Below are 21,765 nucleotides of genomic sequence, written 5' to 3'. Positions count from 1 at the left end.
GATTGCGCATCGGACACACGGCCCTGACCCACAAATACCTCTTACAAGGAGATGAGAAGCCGTTCTGTGTCGGATGCAACACAGATTCTACCTTTAGACACATCTTTACTGAATGTCTAGACTTTGGAGAGATCCGAAGGAAATATATATTATAAATGCAAGAAATTGCATATCTTTTCCGTCATTGGTCCTAGCAAAATTTTGAATTTTATGAAGGCCATTGGCCTTTATGGCAAATTGTAAAGTAAAACTGTACTATTAAAATTTTTTTATGTTAACTAGAAAAATTGTTTTAGATTAAAAATATATGTATATTTACACTGATTTTTAAACATTTTAAGATTTAACTACTGACCCGAGCCAGCCGTACAGCGAACTGTTGTGAACAAAACCAACTTGTGTTTCGCGTGCTCATATGACCTTACGCAGTTGCGAGCGCCGTAAAACCCTATACTACTACTACTACTACATAAATTCTTGCAGATTTTATCATAGCCTACTATTAGCTCCATTTTATGACATCATGAATGTCATCTTTGCACCAGTCACAAACCAGATATATATGCCTATATGCCACCATTTTTTTAGATTGTGGTGGTGGGTCAGGGGGGCCAGTCTCACTGTCAGTAGGAAGAAGACAAGGGTCTTTCGTATTGAATCAGCTCACACTGCAAAAGTTATGAGGAACCACCACATTGGGCCATCTCTATCAAAGGGGAAACACTAAAGATTGCTGACATGTTCACACACCTCGACAGCACTCTCTCCATAGATTTGTAAACATCATCTTCGTGAAGTCAACTCATGCAACAAGAAAGGAAGCTCAGCATTTAGGCATACCATACACATGCAAAATAGTGTGGCAGGGGAAAGGCATTGATTTGAACAAGAAGTTGAAGGTGTGTCCTGGGCGGATATGCTCCCTACACTGTATCCCAGTGAGACACAATTAATCACAAATAAGCACCATGCCTGAAAACGACATTTCCAAAAAATAAACTTGTGTACTTATGAGAAAGGTGAGGTCAAAATCACCTGGCAGGACAAAGTTGAAAGTTCCTGAACAGAGGTCTTTACTGATTTACCAGGCATCTACATCCTGCTTAGGGTCAGGAAAGCCCATTGCGGATGGGTAAGCGGCGTTGCTCGGATGCCTGGCACACCTTCTTTCAAAAAGACTGATCTTTGGCAGACTTGGGGAGGAAAATCACTTCAGAGTTGAAGGACATTCTGTCTGGTCATGGTTCTCTTTGAACCTCGGGATGTGAGTTGGAGATCGCTGTACCATAAAATTGAAAGGTTTGAGTTTCATTTTCAATTGAGATTTTAAGTATTTTTGAACAGCTCCTTTGACTTGCCTTTTTGCCTTACCTCCTGCTTTCTTGTGTTGCAGATTGACAAACTGGTTAAGGCACTTCAGGAGCATCATGCTAAAGCAGAAAGCTTCAGTAGCCCTAAAGCTGCCCCACAGTCTTCTCAGAACAGTGACATTGTGGTTTGTACTGTCTATTGTTACTTAACATGATATGGATCAGTTCAAAATTGATTGTGTTAATATCAATCATACTACTGAATACATGTGTTCAGTGATAGTAAAATTGCAATGGCGCTCATATGACCGTATGCAGTTGCGAGCGCCGTAAAACCTCTACTTTTAAAACTAAACTAAAAAAATTGCAAAGCTAAGATGCAGCTATAGTGTAAGAAAGAAGTCCTTCATCAATAATTTAAAAGTAAAAGTCATTTGTTCTGTTTTTTTGCTTTATCAAGAGGTTTAACAATAGTAATGTCAATGTGTAGTTACTTATATCAACTACAAATATATTGTGATAAATTCTGTTTGAAATTTATAGGGAGGTTATGTTTTGAAGAAACTTGTCAAAATTTGTGTATTTGTATCTCTTATTTAATTTATTTGTTAATTCTTTATTTCTGGGGGGGGGGGGGGGGGGTTAAACCCACTATGCAGTGTACTCTCTTTCGTACAAAATCTTAAAGTGATATAAGGTCACTATATTGGTCTTAAATCAAAACAACTGAACTTATTTTGATAGTTCTTCTTCTAATGAAAGAACTCTCAGTAAAGGAGACCTGTTTTTGGCACTGGCCAAAAACTAATCTGACTTGGCAATTCTCAGCCACTGAGCCACTGGTAGTGGCTTGCCGGAGAAAAGAAGTTAATTTAGCTTCTGGTATTGACATAAAAGTCAACCAATGATTTGAAGTCTTCCAAAGGATCTAATTTGAGCCTTGAAATTTTAATGGAGGAATACCTCAGGCATAGGTTGAGCTGTGTCTTCTTTCCCATTGTATTCTCTTTATCCTTTGTTCTGATGTCTTTCTTGCAGACTCCACAAACATCACAAGCAAAGACGGCGACATCAAAAAAATCTGTTGATCGATCAGGTAAGTTTTATGAACCATCTGTATTGGAAGACTGTTGTACTCGTAATGAAAAATGTATCTGAGGCTTTCAATCTCATGTTTAACATCTTCACTGTATTGAGAACTGATTCCTTTTAGGCTCTGGAAATCTGTGTTCACAGTTACTTTGTGAGCTTTGTGTAAAGTATTTTTGTTTATCACATGTATCCAAGCCCAGTTTCCTGTTAATTTTTCATTACCTGATTAAATTGACCCCCTTTCTTTTAAATATTGCCCTTTTGTGTATCAGTATCAGATTTGATTGGTAATGTGTATAGAGTCTGTGTCAGAACCTGAGTATGTTACTAAATTTTCTATGTATGATACAGTATTGTTTTGTACGCCTCATGTTAAAACATAATTGTGAGGCAGCGTGGTGAAATCAGGCACTGGTCAAAGTAACGAAATCGGAGAAACAGGCATTTTTCCGCCAGTTTGGTAATTTTTATCGAATTTTTAATTTTTGGCTTAATAAAACTGCTATTAGATCCATATAAAAACACATTTGCGTGTGAATTTTGCTGAAAAACATTGATTAAAGGCACAAACAATGCCATTTTTCAGTTTTAAAAGACTCTTTAGCTATTGGAGTTACCAAACTTTGGCAGCCATTTTCTCGCTAATTTCCCCACTGAAATCAGGCGACATCACTTTCTTGTTTTTTTTGGTTTTGTTTTTGTAAAATGTTTTACGGCGCTCGCAACTGCATAGGTCATATGAGCGCGCGGGACACACCTAATATTTTCAGTTGGTAGGAAATTTTGAATTTTGCCCGGGTGGCGGCCGAAGCCTACTCTTATCGATTTTAGACCACCAAGGGATCTTTAACGTGCGCAACTTGCACACGGGCCCTCCGAGATTTTTCGCCTTTGTCCGAGAAGGCTAGGTGTAGATCTTTCCTACCAGAAGATCAGGGGTGTGGCAGAAAGACAGCAGTAAGGAGGAGCCAAGGTGTAGCAGTAGAAAGGCTGCAGAAAGAGTCAGGGGCCCAGAGGAGGGGGCAAAGGAGGTGAGGGGGTGGGTGCAGAAAGTGGAAATAAAGCAGACAACAGAACATTGCTAGAGAGCAGGAAAGGAGGTGAAAGGAGACAATTTTAGAGAAGAAAATTTTTTGGTCGCTACCCGGATTCGAAACGGGGACCTCTGAATGAGAGGCCAACACCTTAACCTCTAGGCCACGAGAGCCCCCTCACTTTCTTCAATCACAAATATTTTGAATTCTGTTCAAGGTAAATGGATATTTATTTCGTTAGAACCAAGACAAATAAATCAGCTTTCAAATGATATTAACTCATGCCCAAAAATTGACGAGCACTTGATTCCACCACATCGTGACACATTTATATGTTTGCTACATGATATATAATATGTTGATAATAATAATATGCTGTAGTAGCAGCTCAAGCAAAAGAGTTTTGTTTCAAGTATGATTAATATTTTTAAAAATGATGAAACATAACGATTTTGCTGCTACTTTTGACATTTTGTGCATTTGAATAAGTCGGCTGAAAACAGCAATGCAATTACTTTTTTGAAATGCGCATTTTCGTATGGAGTCTTTAAAACTAACGGTACTTAGTGTAAGTCAAAATCCATAGTATTTCAGGCATACTTGTGAATGTACTTCATCAGGTCTCACAATTTTCATCAGTGGTGATCTTTAAAAGTGTCTGAAGCTCATAACTGTTGTCATTATACTGAATTGTAAATTTTGTTAAGGTCTAGACATGCTTTGAGCAATAAAACTTGATTACTGCCGTGGCCATTGCATTAGGGGTTTCCCCCTGAAGACAAAAGAAGTAACCTTCGTACGATGAGGTAATTTCTGAAAAGATCTTTACGTCCATGAATGAAACCCAAATTTGGAGTCATCATGTTATGAGTGTCGTCAGAAGACCAATTAAAAGTGTACTTTGTAGGGGGTGAATACTATTTTTGGCCTGGACTAGTAAACAAAGCTCCTATCAGCAAATCAGCTGGCTCAGGGGTTGGCTCAGCATTTGAGCAATGGAGAAAGAGGAAGTGAAATTAATTTTGGCATCAGCATTATGAGTGTCAGATGTCTGGTGCTTTGTATCAGGAGTGACTGGAATGCAAAATGCAGCCTGATGTGGAGTTTTAAAGTAGATTCATGCCATAATTTGCTAGTAGGGGGACTCATTTTGTCAAAATCACATCTTTTGTGTGTGACAGCAAAGCACCAAACTGATTGTAGACGTGGGAATTCCAAGAAGTACAAGGAAAATATTTGTTTTAATGAAGAGAGTTACATGGCAATTTGTGCTGCAGAGAATGCTAGACATAATAAATTCAGTAATTATTTTGTTTAATGCTTTGAGCAATAAAAATAAAAATTAAAAAGAATAACTTCTTGAGACTGTATTGTCCAAAAGTATTCCTTTCTGATACTCATACCCATGGTGATGGAAAGTGTCATCAGTTATATAATATAACTGTGATGACACTTTCCATCACCATGGGTATGAGTATCAGAAAAGAATACTAAATTACTTTTATTTGATATAATTAATTCTCAAGACACGTCTGTCCTCTTAATCTTCATTTGTAAGTATTCTCTTATTTAACAACTATGATGTCTGTGTACATAAATTATGTGGTGCTTCAACAGTAAAAATTGAAAAAAACTTTTTGGATCAGGCCGTCTGGCGCTCATAATTATGATGACATGTTACATCAAATACAATCGGATGGGAATTATTTTTTTTTACAGAGGCTTGATACTGTTGTAAAAAATAGTAGAGACACCAACTTTAAACGGATGATGTTGCTCATATATTATCACTAGCAGAGATTTCCTTTTATATAGTTATGTTCATCGGAATCCCAAAGTGACCATCAAACATCCAAATTTCTCACAAAATATTAATATTGCTGCTGTAATTGTAAATGATGAAAATAACACCAATTTAATTACCTACGTATTAATGGCATTGAACCTGAAGGGAAGTAGTTCTTCTGTAACATGTTTCGGAGTGCAAGGTTGTGTCTGGCAAAGGCTATATTGATTGATATATATATATATTTATATAGCGGGCATTGCAACGTTATGTAGCACTGGTTAGGATCAACATTCCATGTATACTAAGGGACCAAAGCAGACTTAAGCAAATTTGTTTGATGTGATTAAGAATACTAAATTTTCAGTACTGTGTGTTTGTTTCAGGAACCCAGTCCACCCCGGGGTCTTCAAAGAGTGTCTCTTCAAAATGCGAGAAACAAGACAGGAAGCCTACCAGTGCTTCAGATAAACAGAAATCTGAGATAGAAAATGATAAGATGACATCAAGAAAGAGAAGACGTACCTTTGAATTGGATGAACCTACCCTGAGTCCTTGCAGCACACCTTCCTCTGAAAATGAAGGCAAGAGAAAAGAAACAAGATCTTCCACTAGCACTCCTAAAACAGCACCAATGGAGGAAGAGCCTGTTAACAAAAGGAGTAGACGGAATACTTTTGATAAAACTCCCTCTCAGGACGCCACAGAGAACAGTAAGTAGTAGAACTTCAGAAATCTCTAAGACTTTGAAATGAGAACTTGGAAAGATGTGTTTTTATTTTATTTAACATTTTCATCAGGATGTTGATAATGGAATAGCATATTGACATAAGCCTACATTTCACCCTCTCAAAATAGGCAACTTTCTCCTAGACTCAAATTGACATTTATACCACTTGCATACAACAGCAAGAAAAGTTGCCCAGTGAGTGAAACAATCGATAAGGAATTTACCTTTTTCGGGGCATCCTTTAGAAATCTTGTTTGTTTTTAATATCAAGAAACATATTTTGTGTAGGGCACAATAATTAGGTCTATAATGTACTTTTAGAAATGTGAATGAGATGTTTTGTAAGGTGTATGGTGCCATACTATACTTACTCTCTCTATTGGCCTCGGTAGTTCGAGAGATCCGTAGTTCAAGGGATATCATACAAAAATAAAGAAAAAGAAAAAAATGGGACCGCAGGCACAGTTCAATGGATGCGGGATTTCAAGTTTTCTGTTTGACATATCAGTGTTATACTGTATATAAAAAGAAGGCCATCGAGCTGTAACCCAAACAGAGTTTGAGCGGCTGGTTCCCTAATCATTTTGAAAATGTACAAACTTCTACTGACCTTAGTGTGGAGGAGTATGATAGTAACTAGTGCTCAGACTGTTGGATGAAATGTGGCCTTTATTATACTGATTTGCTGTTAACTCAAATTCAACAACTACAGTATTTTTTCTGTCACAGGAACTATGTTTATCCCTGGATCCTCAGGAAAAGTGATGTTAGAGTGTGAGAAAGAAATAAGGAAATGTAATAATAGTTTCAATGAGGGAGATCCTGAAACTACCAGTGATAAACAAATTTCAAGAAAAAGAAGACGTACATTTGAGTTAGATGAGCCTACTCTGGGCCCTTGTAGCACACCATGCACTGAAAGTGAGGGCAAACGCAAAAAACTAGCACCCCTAATGGACACTCGTAAAGCAGCGCCAGTGGAACAACCTGAAGAGAAACTGATTCGAAGAGAAACATTTGATAAAAATCCTTTTCTGGAGATCAAAGAGAAGAGTAAGTAGCTGCAGGAGATATATTAGAAGAAAAGTTATGAGAATTCAATTTGTAAATATTTAACTAAACACATTTTTCTGAAAGTGTTACCTAAAGTTTTCTCCATGGTGCAATGTTGCACTTATTCATTCCAAAGCAGTTGACATTAGCAAAACTCATTGACGGCAAACATTTTTCTAACAATGTCCTCCCTTTTCTGGCTTTCTTTACACAAAAGCGCACAGATACATATGTATACTCACTAAAAATAGACGTCTCAGCGTATATGAACTGTGTATTATTAGTGATCATCACAGTGATGTCATATGCCATTGTTTTGTTGGGTTTAAAAAAAAATACAATTGTAAAAACAATGTGGCACTGACTGAAATATCTCATCACAAATTCATATTTCAGAATAGCAATTTATCTATTTGTTTTTATTGATTACCATATTATTGCTTTGGCAGAAGTGAACATTTACTGAGTGACAGATGTAGTTTCACAAGTCAAGATGTTGCAATTGTTGATAGAATATAACCAGAAGCATATATAATATGTAAGGAAAAACAAGGGATGTCACTTCATGGCATTTTGAGAAAAATTAAAATGAAATACTTCACAGCCCAAGTCTTTTCCATAGTATCTATAGCTTATTTTCCAAGGGTGACTCATCAGGTTTTAGCCCTGGATACAAAGATGGGCCTGTAATGTGCAAATGCTTTACAACCCACATCACAATGCAAATTGTCCAAAAGCGAACATCTCTTCTTTTTTCCCTTGTGCCCTTCATATATTTAACCATATACTGTTGATATCCAGAAAAATTCACCATTGTGCAGGTTCACAGTCACTTTTCAGACTGATATAGATGTCACATTTTTGTTGATACCATAATAGATGGTTGCATTTTTTACCTTTTTTTTTCTTTTCTTCAACTACAAAAGATGTCACAACACAGAGATCAACTCGATCATCTAGCAGTCCTAGTACAAGGGCCATTATAGACTCAATGGATGCAAACATATCTAGCGCAGAGCGGAAAGCCAAACTTTTGTCTGCTCTTGATAAGAAAGTTCAAGAAAAAGGTATTGAATGGTTTGTTTAAAAAAAATTGTAATGCACATTGAGCATTTTGTTGATGAAAATGGGCAATATAAACGCAATTTGTTATATATTTATTATTACTGGACGATGCAAGCAAATATAAAGATGATTTCTTGTTTAAGTTAATTTGTCTTTTTTTCGCAACTCCTAAGACAAGGTGGGTTTTTTTTTTCTCCTAAAGTAAGGGTCAGAGATCACCGCAATACAACTGAGTTTTAATTCCAAGAGTGCAGTAAATGTGCCTGAGAGGCTATTAATACCCTCAACTATACTTATATATGCTTGCATACAGGCGCTTTACAGACAAGCCTTTTCTCTCCAACAAAAATACCATGAAACAAATCTTTTCAAAAGAACACTGAGCCACAGCTTATGGAAGGTACCAGACTGTCATGTTATAAAAACATTTTTCAGAGAGCATAAGTAGCAAAATTCATTTGTTAATTTCCTGGAGAAATCACATGATTTTCTTGACGGATTGATTAATTAATTAATTAATTAATTTATCTCTTCTTTATTTAATCATTTTGATAGTCAGCTGTCTTCCTTTTTTTCTTTTGCAGTGTCTGTGAAACTGTATTTCTCTTTTCAGTGAATTCCAGTCCCTCTGAAGCTGTTGGACAGCAGCACAGTCAGATCCCTAGATTTATGGCTTTCCTGACCAACAAGAAGAAGGCGGAAGCACAAAAACCACCTACACCAGGTACAGTTTTCACTGAATCAGAAGAGTTACCTTTGAGGAATGCACAAATTACTTTTTCGTGTAATAATTTTCACAATCATTCAATTAGTACTGTATTGTCTTCTGCTTTCTCCTTCTAAAATGCTTTGTGATATTTGATATAAATTTTAACAATTGTGCCCATCCTTGTGTTTTGTATACAGTGACAGAACCGTTTCTGTTCAAAACTTCATTGCATACTGGCAGCTCATATTGCCCTTGTATGCTTTACCAGGAATGTTGAGAAGTAAGTAAACATTTGTGAATGTCACTGAAGATACGAAAGCTGATGACTTGAGAATATTGAATTTTGAAAAATATCCTTTGTTTGTAGGGATGTTTTAGATTGTTTCTCTGTATATCATACTTTTACAGTTGCTTTATGTTCTTTCTTTATCTGCAAGGCAACAAAGACTGGACCAAGATCCATAACAAAGCATTTGCTAAATTTGATTCGATTGATGTTTACTTGGAAAAGAAGCAACAGCGAGTCCAGCAGTTATCAAACAGTGCAAAAAAGACAGCCGTTTCGAAGACTCCTCAAAAAACAGTGAGTAAAAAATTTGTATAAAAAAGAATTGTTTGCTTAAATCTGAGCTTCTTGTATTTTATAGTAATACGGTTTAAAGAATGAAAACCTGGAATTTGTTAGTCTTGAGGGAAAGTGCATGTCTTGTCTGCCAAACTGCCTTGTAGAGGAATTTATATTTTTTGTCTATATTTTCACCTGCCTGCCTCTTCTATAGTTTAGAATGCATTATTTAGTTTCGTTGTGAAATTAATGTAAAACAGGGGGTCCAGTTTACTCATTGCACATTCTTATGACTCTTGTACAAGTGAAATTTGAAGGAGGGGAGACTGCCTACATCAATCGCTACCCACAATTGAAGAAACTCTGGCTTGTATGATTTACAAAAATACATTTAGAAACGATGTATGACTGCCTGAATGGTAAAGAACAATACATTTGAAGTGATTAGTTGTGTAAAACAGACATCCCACTCACCCAGATTTAGTCAGGATATCCTGATTTTTTTCCCAAAATCTCAAGCATCCCGATTTTCCCAATTTCGACCACGTGTGTCCCAATATTTTTGTCCCATCTGTCTCGATTTTTTCCCCCCTGAGGTCCTGAATTTTAAAAATAATGCTGTGGATTGAAGAATACCTAATGTTGACAACTGCCGAGATCTCACATGGGAAGGCTGAAGAATGTTGACTCATGTTTATCAAGTTTGGTTGTTAAGCTTTGAACCATTGTCTTTTTAAACTCTATAAATTGACAACCTGACTAAACCGAAGAAAATAGGGGGGGGGGGGGGGCGCGACATATTAAGTGGACCCTACCACAGTATGTAGTTTCAGAAAATCTTTAAATGAGGTTCTACCTTTCTAGGATGCGGTTTTATTTGAAAGCCTGTATATAAAATGTCCCTTTTGTTTTTCTTCAGTTTTCTCAGGCTAAAGTTGCAAAACCAGTGTCTAGGCCAGCAGCACAAGTTAAGCCGTTCGTTCCCACGGTGACTTCTACCAAGGGTATCAACTTTAACTTCAACAAAACTCCAACCTCTGGTGCTGGAAAAACGCCTTCCACTTTGAAATCTGCTAGAAAATCGTTTACAAACGGGGGACCTGCAAAGACGCCTAAGCTCTTGAATGTGACATCTGCACAGAAGCCGTCAGACTCGGCTAAGAAAGGTATGGAGCTTACAGCATTTCTTTCAGGAAAGATTATGAGAATGGGGGGGAGGGGGGTTGTCTTTTGTTTTTTTGACATGAGGCTTGTGTGAAATATTTTGTTGGCCAGTTGTTCAAATGTCCTAAGCCCAAAATTTTGAAATTCTCTTTAATTGCAGTTTCTTAATCTGTGGTGTGGGTTGTGTTCTCTCAAGAAACATGTCGAAGTTCAAATTCTAAAAAGTTAAAAAAGTAAAAGAAAAGATACACAATGTAGGTGCAAATGTTAATAGATTAAAGCAGTTTTTTCTCTCTATCCTGAAAAATTTTACTTTCTCAGCATTTAGACAGTTAACGAACAATTTTGGCATTTGGGCGGTTGCTTAAAGAGGCAACAAATCATCATGTCTCAAGCATCCGGATGGCTATTTTTAATCACCATTGTATTGATGGGGTGAAATACTCTATATGAAATGAATATTTTAAAAAATATAGTCTGTACACCACCACTATGATAGTGATGCAGGTGGTTGGAGGGCTCCACTGATAGATCCTACTTCTTTTATTTCTCTTTGCTGTTTCTGTCCAACTTTCGTGCTTTTTCCCTGCACCAAATGTCTATTATTGTGTTGATGTGCAACTCATGATTCACACAATGTGAGCATTTTCATTTCAGGGTGGCATATCCAATTAATCCAGCTGAAACAAAATTATATCCTATCTCAATTTAGGGGGTTGTCTCTTAGTTTTATTAAATTTTTTTTTTTGGGAGTGCTGGATGAGTATTTTGCTGTCTTTTAAATCTTAATTTAGTAAAAGATTTGGGAAAAATGTCTCCATTTTCCCATATTTTGCTTCAAAATGATAATGCTTTCTTATTTTCTCATTGAAGCAACACCTTTCAAGTTTACTGGATTGACTGGCAAAGCGAGTTCCTTGAACACCACACAGCACTCGCAGAAGAAAACTTTTGACCTGAAGGCCAGTCTAGCGAAACCACTCACTTGGAAGCCACACACTGGCAAGCTGCAAACTGTGGACTTTAATAAGCCTGCCTTTGTTTCTGCCACCAAGTCTTCTGTACAAAAAGCTGTCATTCGACCTTCACGGCAAGCCATGGCAAGCAAGACCAGGCCTACTCATGCAAAGTGAGTGAAATATTTATTTTGTGTTCTCCAATTCCATAACAGTATATTTTGCTGTGGATTGCCTCTCTAATGACAATGGCATTATATTTTGTTTTCTAATTTCTTAAGAGAATTTCTTGAATTTATTCTTAACTCATTCGCTACGCCGAGCCGTGGGGGGCGGCGCGGCTAAAGTGCCGTCAGTACGCTAAGCCGCCCCCGGCGGCTCGAAAACCGACGTTCAATTTTAGCTTGGTTTCTATTCCAATCCACATATCCATGTTAAAATAAAGGTCATAATATAAAGTTGACTTCCGGGTCAAGCGTTTCCACCGAAAATCGGAAGTTTTGATTCAGTTTTGAAACACGATTTCGAAGTTTATGCGACATTGTTTTATCGCGAAGCCCAAATTATAGCCCAGACACCAGTTTTAGTACTTTTACACAACAAAATGTATCATTATTTTGCTCACTAAAGAAGTGTAGGACTCTTCTTTATAATATTGATACTACTGGACTCAAATTGCCAGTGCACTGTAATTGAGAAATCAATATTTTTGAGTGCTAGATCTAGGCCTAGATCTAAATAGTCAAAATATTTTTTTTCTCCCCAAAATCACTACTTTTTGGTGAATTTACTCAAAAAGTACCACCCAAGATATGTATAGGTTTATTCCAAATGGAATTCTGAATAATTCCATATAAGATACGAGTGTTTTTTTCTGTTTGGGATCCTTTTTTCAAAATTATTTAAAAAATTTTTTTTTTTTCAATATCGGAGGTTATGATCCAAATGTACAAATATTATGGAATGTAAGTAAATAACTGCTTATTTTTCAATATTTTCCTGTTCTATATACAGTTATGGTTATTTTGATGTATAATTTGAGTAGGTGCAAACATATTTTTTGAGTTTCATCTGAGATTATAAATTTTTTGTTTTCAAATTTTATGCGCAGCCAATCACAATTGTGTTGCATAATCGCCTCTTACAGGAACCAAAGTTGAAAAATACTCAAATAAACAATACAGATGTATTCTACAAACCATACTGAAAATGTTGGTGTATAATATGTTGATATTCATTTGAATTTATGGCCCCCAAGACCTGTGAACTGGGCACTAGTCATCATCTCATTTCGCCCTCCCGAAAAAAATTCTTCCACAAGCCGAAAATAATATGTAGCGAATAAGTTAATGTGAAAAAACTAGAAGTTTGTAAAATAGAATGGAACTGCTGCCGTTTCTGCAGAAACTGTTAGTATTTATATAGAGTTGATTCTCTTATTAAATGAATATATACTCTCCTTTTGAAACAATAATCATCTTGTCATCATAGTTCTGGTGCTTTAAGTATTATGCTATGTTTTAAAAAAGCAGATATTTTTTTCTCAGACCAATGACAATTCTGATCTGACCCCTAAGTTTTTCTTTATCAAATTTATGAGATCAAGACTATAACATGTGCATCTTTGCTTTCATAGCTTTGGTACTCTGAGGCTATAAAAGCCTGTAATTCAGTGTTTCAGGTATGTATATTACACCCAATTTTCCCTGGCATAAGGATGCTTTCAATTATGGTATGACTAGAGCACATGCTGACGTCCATTTGTTACACTAGCTTGGTCTGGTGTGAGTAATTCTTCTGGTTTAATTTTCTTGTCCGTACCTACAGACCTCTCTTAATGAGCTGAGGACCTCACTTAATGAGCAGTGCTGTTTGCTTTATCTGCAAGGGCTATGAAGCTGACAGAAAGATTTTGCTATGAATGCCATGACTTCCAATTGTCGTTATAGAGTCCCATGGAGTATTTTCTTTATGTCTAGAAGTGGAGGGAAAAGGGTGGCTCTGGCTGTGGTGTTGTTTAGAGATAATTGCTTTGCTGTTAGAAGCCGTTTGTGAGGAATTGTTGTGCTGTTCTTGTTCCTTTTTTAATTATTCATTTCTGTGACATGGTGCAATGCTGAGCTTTGCTGTTATCTGGTTTTGGGACTTCCACACAAATACTAGTTCAAGGTACAAACATTGTTGATTCGTAGCTTCACTTTCTGTGGCACAGTTCTGGAGATGGTTTATCTTTGCTTATTCTTAGGAATTCTCTTTGCAGAAAATGGTCTGTGCACATCTCATTCTGCTTTTTAATAAGCACAGATCATTGCCCTGGATTTTCACATTCAAATCTTGCTGTGTGTAATAGGCTTCCTTGCTGTACTTCAGTTCAGGGTACCTTGACATACCTTTTCCTTAAGTGCCTGATCCCCCTTGAACTGCTTGATACATTTTGTTTTCAGCAGTTTTTGTCATTTTTCCTTAGCTTGGTCTTTAGATTTTCAGTGAGGTTTTTCTATTTTGGTTCTCCCAAAGTATTTATAAAAATTTTCCTAGGGAAAGCAGTTGTAGATTTGCCTTCATTCAACAACTTGTTTGATTCACAGACAATCGTCATATTTTAATTGTAGAAGCGATTTTAAAGAGTTTCTAGTCATACAGTTGTGGTACTTATGTGACTTACGCTGAATATGTGTATATTTATGGGCTTTCCAAATTAATTGCAGATTTGCCAATCTGTATAGTCCTGACAATTGGCTATCACTATCTTAAATGATGACTGAAAATCAATTAAATTTTTTATTATAATGTCTTTTTATTCTTTTTGAAAGTTGATGTAAATTTTGTCATTTAAAAAAATGAGTCAGTACAGTTTTGGAACCACCAGATCTATGATTAAGAAGGTATAATTCAAAGAGTGAATTCAATTTCCAACTTCTGGTACACCATTCAACACATTTTGATAAACATATTTGGGAGCGCCCGACTAAAAACCATTACCCCCCCGATGTGCAACGGCATTCCCAAAAATCAAGAACTGTTAAGAATAAATGTTTTGGCGGGTGCTCTGGTGTGGTCTGCTTCTTCTTTCCTATCAAACATCTATCGTCCGTATCTCCCCTTCTTCTTTTTTATGTTTGTTACTCTCTTGTAACACCTCTAATCTTCTGGCGCTCAGATGACCTTATGCAGTTGCGAGCGCCGTAAAACCTCTACTAAAACAAAAAACAAAACAAACAAAATGTTTATGTCTCTGTCTTATGTTTTTCCCCAGGGATGTCCACAGAGCCAAGCAGCTGGACAGGAGAAATAATCAGAAATATATCGACATGATGAAACGCAGAGGACTTATTGCATAAATTCACTGACATGTTTTAGATTTTTAGGGACATGTGTTGAAAATAGAGTAGAATGAATTATGTTGATACATTTTGTTTTGGAATGATCTCAGTGGAAAGGCCATAAAACAGTTCAATGCAGATTCTGTCATTTTTATTATAACAGTAGATAGATTCATGTTTAGGGGGATTGGCTTGCAAAAAAGGTTTAATATATTGATCTAGTGTAAGTAGAGCACTCTGTAACATTTCAAAATTCCTAGTCGTCAATAGCAAGATACTTGTAATGTGTGCATAACTAAATGTTCTGCAAATAAAATTGTGAGGCAAGTTTTTCACTATTTGTGTAACCACCCTGTGAAATCAGGTACTGGTCAATTTTTGGGCATGTGAAATTATTTTTGTATAATTTTAAAGCTTGATTATTTGCCTTGCTTTTGCTGAAAAAAACAAAACAAACAAACCCAAAACAACTTGTCTATCTTGAAGAAAGTGGGGCTCAACTGTTGTCAGAGGTAAAATTTACGAAAAAAGTTCAATGACATCCTAAACAGGCGTGTCTTTGGAAAAGGAAAATTTACATTTTTTTGGTGCTTTTAATCGTTTTTCGGCAATTCCATGCAGGAATGTGTTTTAAAATACGTGAAAGGTGTTGAGCCCAAAACAAAAAATTTGTTTTCAAAAAATATAATTGTGGGCCTTTTCTTGTTAGACAATAAATAACGCAATCGAAGACTTTGAGCTCTGAGTGTTAAATCTGGTTACTTATAAAAAATCACTGGTTAAGTTAAGGTTGACTGACCAAAACACGAAAACTTATCAGTAACAATTTTTCTGTTCTGTTCCATTAATGCCTGAAAAAAACTCACTGCTTGGTGCACTTATTGGTGGTACCATGCTGGACTGATGTAGACGGCCCTGGTTCGAATCTCCAATTGGGTGTTCTTAAACTCGTGTTGTTTGGGGTGTATTCTAGGCTCTGTACTCACTTTGTGGATTCCTCTCAGAGTTCCGCTTTTTTAATAACTTTAAATGTATAGAACGGGGCATAGCTAATCCAGTACATTTAACAACTGCCCACTGCCGTAAGTCTCTCTGCAATGGAGTGGGCTCTAAGAGACTCATAGACCTTGGTGACTCTGAAACACTTATGTTAGCTGACTGGGGGGAACCAGCTCCATGTTTGTGGTGCTTGCAGTCTACACCACTATGTGCGTGAAATTCTGAACTTAATTTCTCATGTGATTATTTTTTTATTGGCTCATGGTACACACCATATATATTAAATTGTGACCCAGAAAAGCAAACACTTTCGATATAAGACTGTCTGAATATGTTGTTAAAGTGGCTTCTAGTAGTGAAGGAAATCCTTTTGAATAATTATCCACAGATCATTCAGAATTGGGAGGGAATTACATATATAAGTGCACTCTAGATATTAGGACATCCTCTCAGTCGTCTCTGAAAATACATGTAGACTGAATTATTGAGCTTTACCCAAAAAATACAATCCCATATGTATTTGTAAGTTTTCGAAGTTTGGTGTCAAAATGTCCCAGACTTTTTAAAAAAGTGAGATCTTCTGGCTCTTTGGATAAGCTTACTACTGAATTGTTTTGAACTACACTTAGAAATTAACCTTTTCTTTAACAGTGATAAGTTTTAGTACAAGTGCCACTGTGATGGTGTGTCAGGTAACTTTTAAGTGACGGCATTTTCAATGAGTTTAAGGGGAAATGATATGATAAATATTTTTGCTCCTTACTTGCAGCTGCGAAGTTACCAAGTTAATGAATTTAAGTAAGGGCCGCCAAATGTATTGCAACAACACTATTATCAGTGTCTGCAGATTACATGCACAGGCAACTATGAGTAAGTTTGATGTCACCATGGATGCAAAATAGTCAATTCATCTGTTGGTTTTATTTTGTCATTGTCTAACCATTGCGATTTTTTTGATCAGATGTAGTCATGTATACATATATTTTTTGACACTGAGCCTAGACTAGCAGTACTGAAATCAAGTTAACGGAAAGAAGCTTAGAAAAGTACATACATTTACACATGTGTATGTGTACTTTGGGGTGAGGTTATGGGCTCTCATTTAGTTGTGGTATTGGTGGCTAATGTGTGAAGTAGTCAGTCAAAGATTTGTCGTTGATATTGGCATCCTCAGTTTCTGAAGATTATCTCCCAAACTTATAATCACAATGCCAAATGCTTCACTTTTACTTTTAAAAGGACCTCAAACTGATCAAAGGACAAGTCATTCCTGCATTGTTTTTTGTTGTGTTTTCCCCTGCAATATTCCATACTTCCTTCACGCTCTTTGCTTTTCTAAAAAGAACTGGTTGTTGGTTTTATTTTATTTGTTCGCCGGCCTCTTTGAGACACTATAAATAGCCTAAAGACAAGATTTAGCCTCATTCTCATGAGATTTTTAACAGTTTTAGTTACCTTATTCATCTGTCATGCATTTTTGCGTGTGATATTGTCGAATGTTGTTAGTTTGTTTCATTATTTTGTTTTAAGAAATGGTGTTAGTAAGCTATTTGTGTGGCTTGTGTTGGAAGTTTATAGTCTTATTAAACATAATATGTATCATACCAACACTACAGGCTGTAATACTTTTTACCATTACCCTTTGCATTAATCTTTCTCATTGCATACTTACTGTTCTTTTCAATACTTTTGAAATACCAGTTACTTACTGTAGGGAGATAATTCGCAGCATGAGGTGAAGTGTTTGTTAATGTATTGTTACACCTGTGGATGTGCTGCCTGTTTTTCTTTGTCCGTGCGTCCCTCTGTCTTTCTCTCTCCCTCTGTGTCTCTCTTTCTCTCTCTAGCTCCATCTTTGTCTTCAGCTTCTGTTCTAACTTATTGTTTTCTGTGTTTGCACTTTTAATTCAACCATAATGACCAGCAAGGGATTGGTTGGTACAGTTGTGTAGTGTAGTCTGCTATTTATGCTTATTTTCAATGTCTTCATTACTGTCTAAATCTATTTCTGGGGATGGGTTTTTGCTTTTAATCATGAAGACTCGCTGTAAAGTACTACATGTACTCAGCAGCAAAGCCATCACTGTATTTATGTCTTTATGGAAGTGTACACTTATGGTCTGTAAAATAAACCTGTAAATAGTATCGATATAATACAAAGTAATACAGTCCATTCCGGCTATAAGCACGGTCGTCGGGAGAAAGCTTAAGCGTGATTAAAGCCAAAGCGTGCTTGAGTGCGAAGTAGACATAATCCAGAGATTTTCATCCAGAAAATTATGCCCCGTGCTATTTCCCTTTGTTTGTAAGTAGTCTATAGCAGTCCCGCAAAAGTGTGCACTGTTATTTAGACACCCGCCACAGTAGTTTTTGTTGGCTTGTAGACAGCCAGTCACGATACAGCACACTAGGCCTACACACTGCCTGTGCGTACCACTGCCCGCTGTGCCACTCATACCACCGCCTTCATCCCACCTCGCGCGTGATACACAATCAGGATTAATGGATAGCGAGGGTCAAAGGTGAAATCGCAGCCAGCCTCCCTTTCTCGTCTCCCCGACTCTTTTTGTATTTTTTTTGGTCGTGAGTAACTTTGCCCTAGGCTAGATCCTATGTCCGCGCGCGCGGCTGTGTGCATCTGTCTTCCTCTCCGCCCGTGTGAGTGTGTGTGTCCATCACTTGCGTTCTTTGTGTTTCTCTTGACACACTCCACTGCTTCTGTGTAGACTGTGTTCGAACTTCGATGGGTCATCATGAAAATATTGACTGTCTTGTAAATGAAGCGTGCTTGAAGCCGAAGTTACCGTGCTTAAAGGCGTGTAATTTATATAGCAAAAATTCGGTAAGAGCCGTTTAGCGTGCTTGAGTCCGAAACGTGCTTTAAGCCGGCGTGCTTAAAGCCGGCACGGACTGTATTATAAACCCTCCTCTTTCAAGGCAGCCATCACTTTTACTGTGCTTGTTTGCACAATGGAAATAGGACGTGCATTACATGTAGATTAAGTGTCATACTTGGCACTTTGAAATATTGGCCCAACCCTAGGCAGAGAGACCCAAAACTCTATGAGAGCCTGGAGGACCTGTGGTGAACAGCAGCTTTTGCACTAGAGACTGGGTTTTTCAAATTTAAATCAAGATTTTTTAAATTTAAATCGGATTTTTTTTATTTAAAAAAAAAATGTCGACATAGTTTGGGATTTTTGGTGGCTAAAAGTAAGTTCTTTTAGTTCAAAATGCATTGTCTTTATTTTAACTAATGATTAATTTAAGCAACTGCAATTTTAGAAAGCCTTAATCTGCTAGATCTATATCACTGAATTATGGCTACAGACAAAAAATGAAGAAAATGTCAGTCTAAAAGGAAGGGGAGGGGGGGGGGGGGGGTGAGTATACGTAGATAAACTTGCATTTTTATTACAGTGTGTGTGCGCGCGCTTGTGTTTGTCTAAAAAGAAAAAGAAAATGCTTATTTCAATTATGAAAAAAGAGTAAATTGAATACTGTATTATTTTACTACTTACAGTGACAGGGGGGAAAGCAAACTTTTAAGCTTGATTATTTTAGTCTACTAAACCTTATATATCTGTTTTATAAAACCAAGGAAAGGAATTCTGAATGTTTAAAGATGTAAAAATAGAATACTTTTTTAAAAAGTGATTTAAATCACTGAGATTTATTTTTTTAATCAAGTTGATTTAAATTTTAAAAAATCAACTGATTTAAATCGACCAAATTTAAATCAACCCAACCATGGTTTTCAATTATGAAAAAAAGGTAAATTGAGAACTGTATTATTTTACAGTGACAGGGGGGAAAGCAGACTTTTACTTTTAAGCATGATTATATTAGTCTACTAAACCTTATATTGTTTAATAAAACCAAGGAAAGGAATTCTGAATGTTTAAATATATGTGAAGCGTGCAGACAAAATGAGTTACTTCTCGGATTCAAGCCCTATAAAAATAGATACTTCATGCTTATTGATGAAGTTTTTACAATTCATAAGCATGAAATAATATAAGGCATGTTATACGTAAAGAATATTACATCAATGGAAAATCTACAAATTTGACCCTAGAGTCGATTTTTTGCCAATATCTCTATTTGTGGATTGTGAGAAGTAACTCATTTTGTCAGCACGTCTCACATATGTAAAAACTGAATACATTTTTTTGAAAAGTGATTTAAATCACTGATTTTTATTTAAAATATCAAGTTGATTAAAATATAAAAAATCAACTGATTTAAATCAACCCAGCTCTGATTTCAATTATGGGGAAAAAAAAGTAATTTGAATCTGTATTATTTTACAGTGGGGGAAAGCAGACTTTTAAGCATGAATATATTAGTCTACTAAACCTTATATCTGTTTTATGAAACCAAGGAAAGGAATTCTGAATGTTGAAATGTGTAAAAACTGAATAAAAATAAATATTTAAAAAAGTGATTTAAGTCACTGATTTAAAAAAAAAAATATCAAGTTGATTTAAATTTTAAAAATCAACTGATTTAAATCAGCTTGATTTAAATCAACCCAACCCTGGGTTGTCCATTTAAAGATGGACGAGAAGAAGAGTCATACTTAATCAAACGTTGCATTCACCTGTTTATGAACATTAGTTGGGGTCTGAGTATATCTTACTAAATTTCATAAAGTTATTATATGCACCTATGTTGGTCATTTATTATTGTTTTACTGTTTTCATGTTTTGAACGCTCTCTTTTAAATCCTACGGTCATTTGGGGTGTAGGAGTTAGGTGCTTTGCTGTTGCACACAGGAGACCTAAGTTCAATTCCTGAGTTGACAGGAAATTTTTATGGAGTATTTCAGTCTATCTGCTGAGATGTTTTGTCCTTCTCAACCCGGGTTGGCCCTGACAGGCAGGGACGGAAGCCGACCTCCTAAATGATAAAAAATTTATTTTTTAAAATGTTTAATCCTTAAACAAATAATGACATTTGGAATTTTTAAAAATCACTAATTTTGACCTTGCACAGGTGACAAGTTTTATATTAGTCACAATGTTTTATTCTGTGTTTTACAAAGATTACATTCAGTTTCAGCCTGTTGTCTAAGACTCACATTTTCATATCCCAAGTGGAACTTAAATAAGTTGATTTTTGTATTTTCTGCACTTCGTTTTGGGGGGCTTTGGTGTGGTTTGCTCATTCTTTCCTATCAGACATGCCATCTATCGTCCTTATCTCCTACTTTTGTTTATATGTTACACTGTAACACCTCTGATCTTTGACACAACTTTTTTTTTTTTTAATGACATGATTTTGTGTTTCAAGTGCCGTAAAACTCTTGAATAAACTGAGAAAACTGAAACAGTCTTGCTGTTAACTGCCTTGTCTTTTGTCTGTCTTTTTTCCCCCTTTTTCCTTCTTTCTTTCTATGTTTATCAAAGATGGGCTGCACCCATTTCCTATTGTACAGATGCATCACTACATGAACTGATCTGAGAAGCAGCTCGTAATAAAAACCCTCCGTACAGTCAAAGTATTCGTTAGCGTTGTTAATTTTTGTTGCTTCGTGAGTTAATTGATGGTGTGAAATTGAATTATTATATGTGTAGGCTACCATAATTCATAATGTGGCCTAAATGACTAAATATTATTTTTCCCTCCCTCTCACTCTTGTGCTTTACACATATTTGAGAGTGAGTGTGGGTGGTTGGTGGGTGCTCGAGAGTGAGTGACCTCTCTCGATATGCATCCATCTTGATTGTAGTCTTGATTCTTTATTTTTGTTTCTATCACACCAAGTCTGTTCCCAGCGAAAAGGGCACTCCCGTTGGCTAAGTTTGTATCATGGTGGACTACAGAGCAAATAGACCTGGTTCAAATCCCAGTCCCAGACTCAGACTGGGCATTTTTTACCTCTGGTTGTTTTGTTGAGTTTTCAAGGCTCTCATTTTCAGCCCAATTGACTTGGTCCAGTTGGAGACGGGCAATAAATTCGAAGGCCCCACTTC

The 21,765-nt window shown here is 36.4% G+C and overlaps 1 protein-coding gene across 2 annotated transcripts in view; it reads left to right on the top strand.

Annotated features, from left to right (window-relative positions):
- Positions 1-17,396, top strand: part of LOC101861313 (nucleolar and spindle-associated protein 1) — a 24,139-nt gene extending 6,743 nt beyond the window's left edge. Inside the window, exons 2-11 of one of the 2 annotated variants that reach the window (XM_005106756.3) lie at positions 1,394-1,495; positions 2,349-2,406; positions 5,609-5,935; positions 6,682-7,005; positions 7,932-8,072; positions 8,684-8,794; positions 9,217-9,362; positions 10,264-10,510; positions 11,382-11,637; positions 14,721-17,396. In XM_005106756.3, coding sequence (XP_005106813.1) covers positions 1,394-1,495; positions 2,349-2,406; positions 5,609-5,935; positions 6,682-7,005; positions 7,932-8,072; positions 8,684-8,794; positions 9,217-9,362; positions 10,264-10,510; positions 11,382-11,637; positions 14,721-14,805 — 1,797 coding nt within the window. In that variant the 3' untranslated portion in view covers positions 14,806-17,396. The remainder of the gene's footprint in view (positions 1-1,393; positions 1,496-2,348; positions 2,407-5,608; positions 5,936-6,681; positions 7,006-7,931; positions 8,073-8,683; positions 8,795-9,216; positions 9,363-10,263; positions 10,511-11,381; positions 11,638-14,720) is intronic. The other variant, XM_005106757.3, reaches the window with a different exon arrangement.
- The last annotated feature ends 4,369 nt before the right edge of the window (positions 17,397-21,765 follow it).

Source organism: Aplysia californica, unplaced genomic scaffold (genome assembly GCF_000002075.1).
Source record: "Aplysia californica isolate F4 #8 unplaced genomic scaffold, AplCal3.0 scaffold00555, whole genome shotgun sequence".
In the NCBI taxonomy this organism is placed as follows: Eukaryota; Metazoa; Mollusca; class Gastropoda; order Aplysiida; family Aplysiidae; genus Aplysia; species Aplysia californica.
The sequence above is the reverse complement of the archived record's forward strand: the minus strand, read 5'-3'. Positions and strand labels throughout refer to the sequence as shown.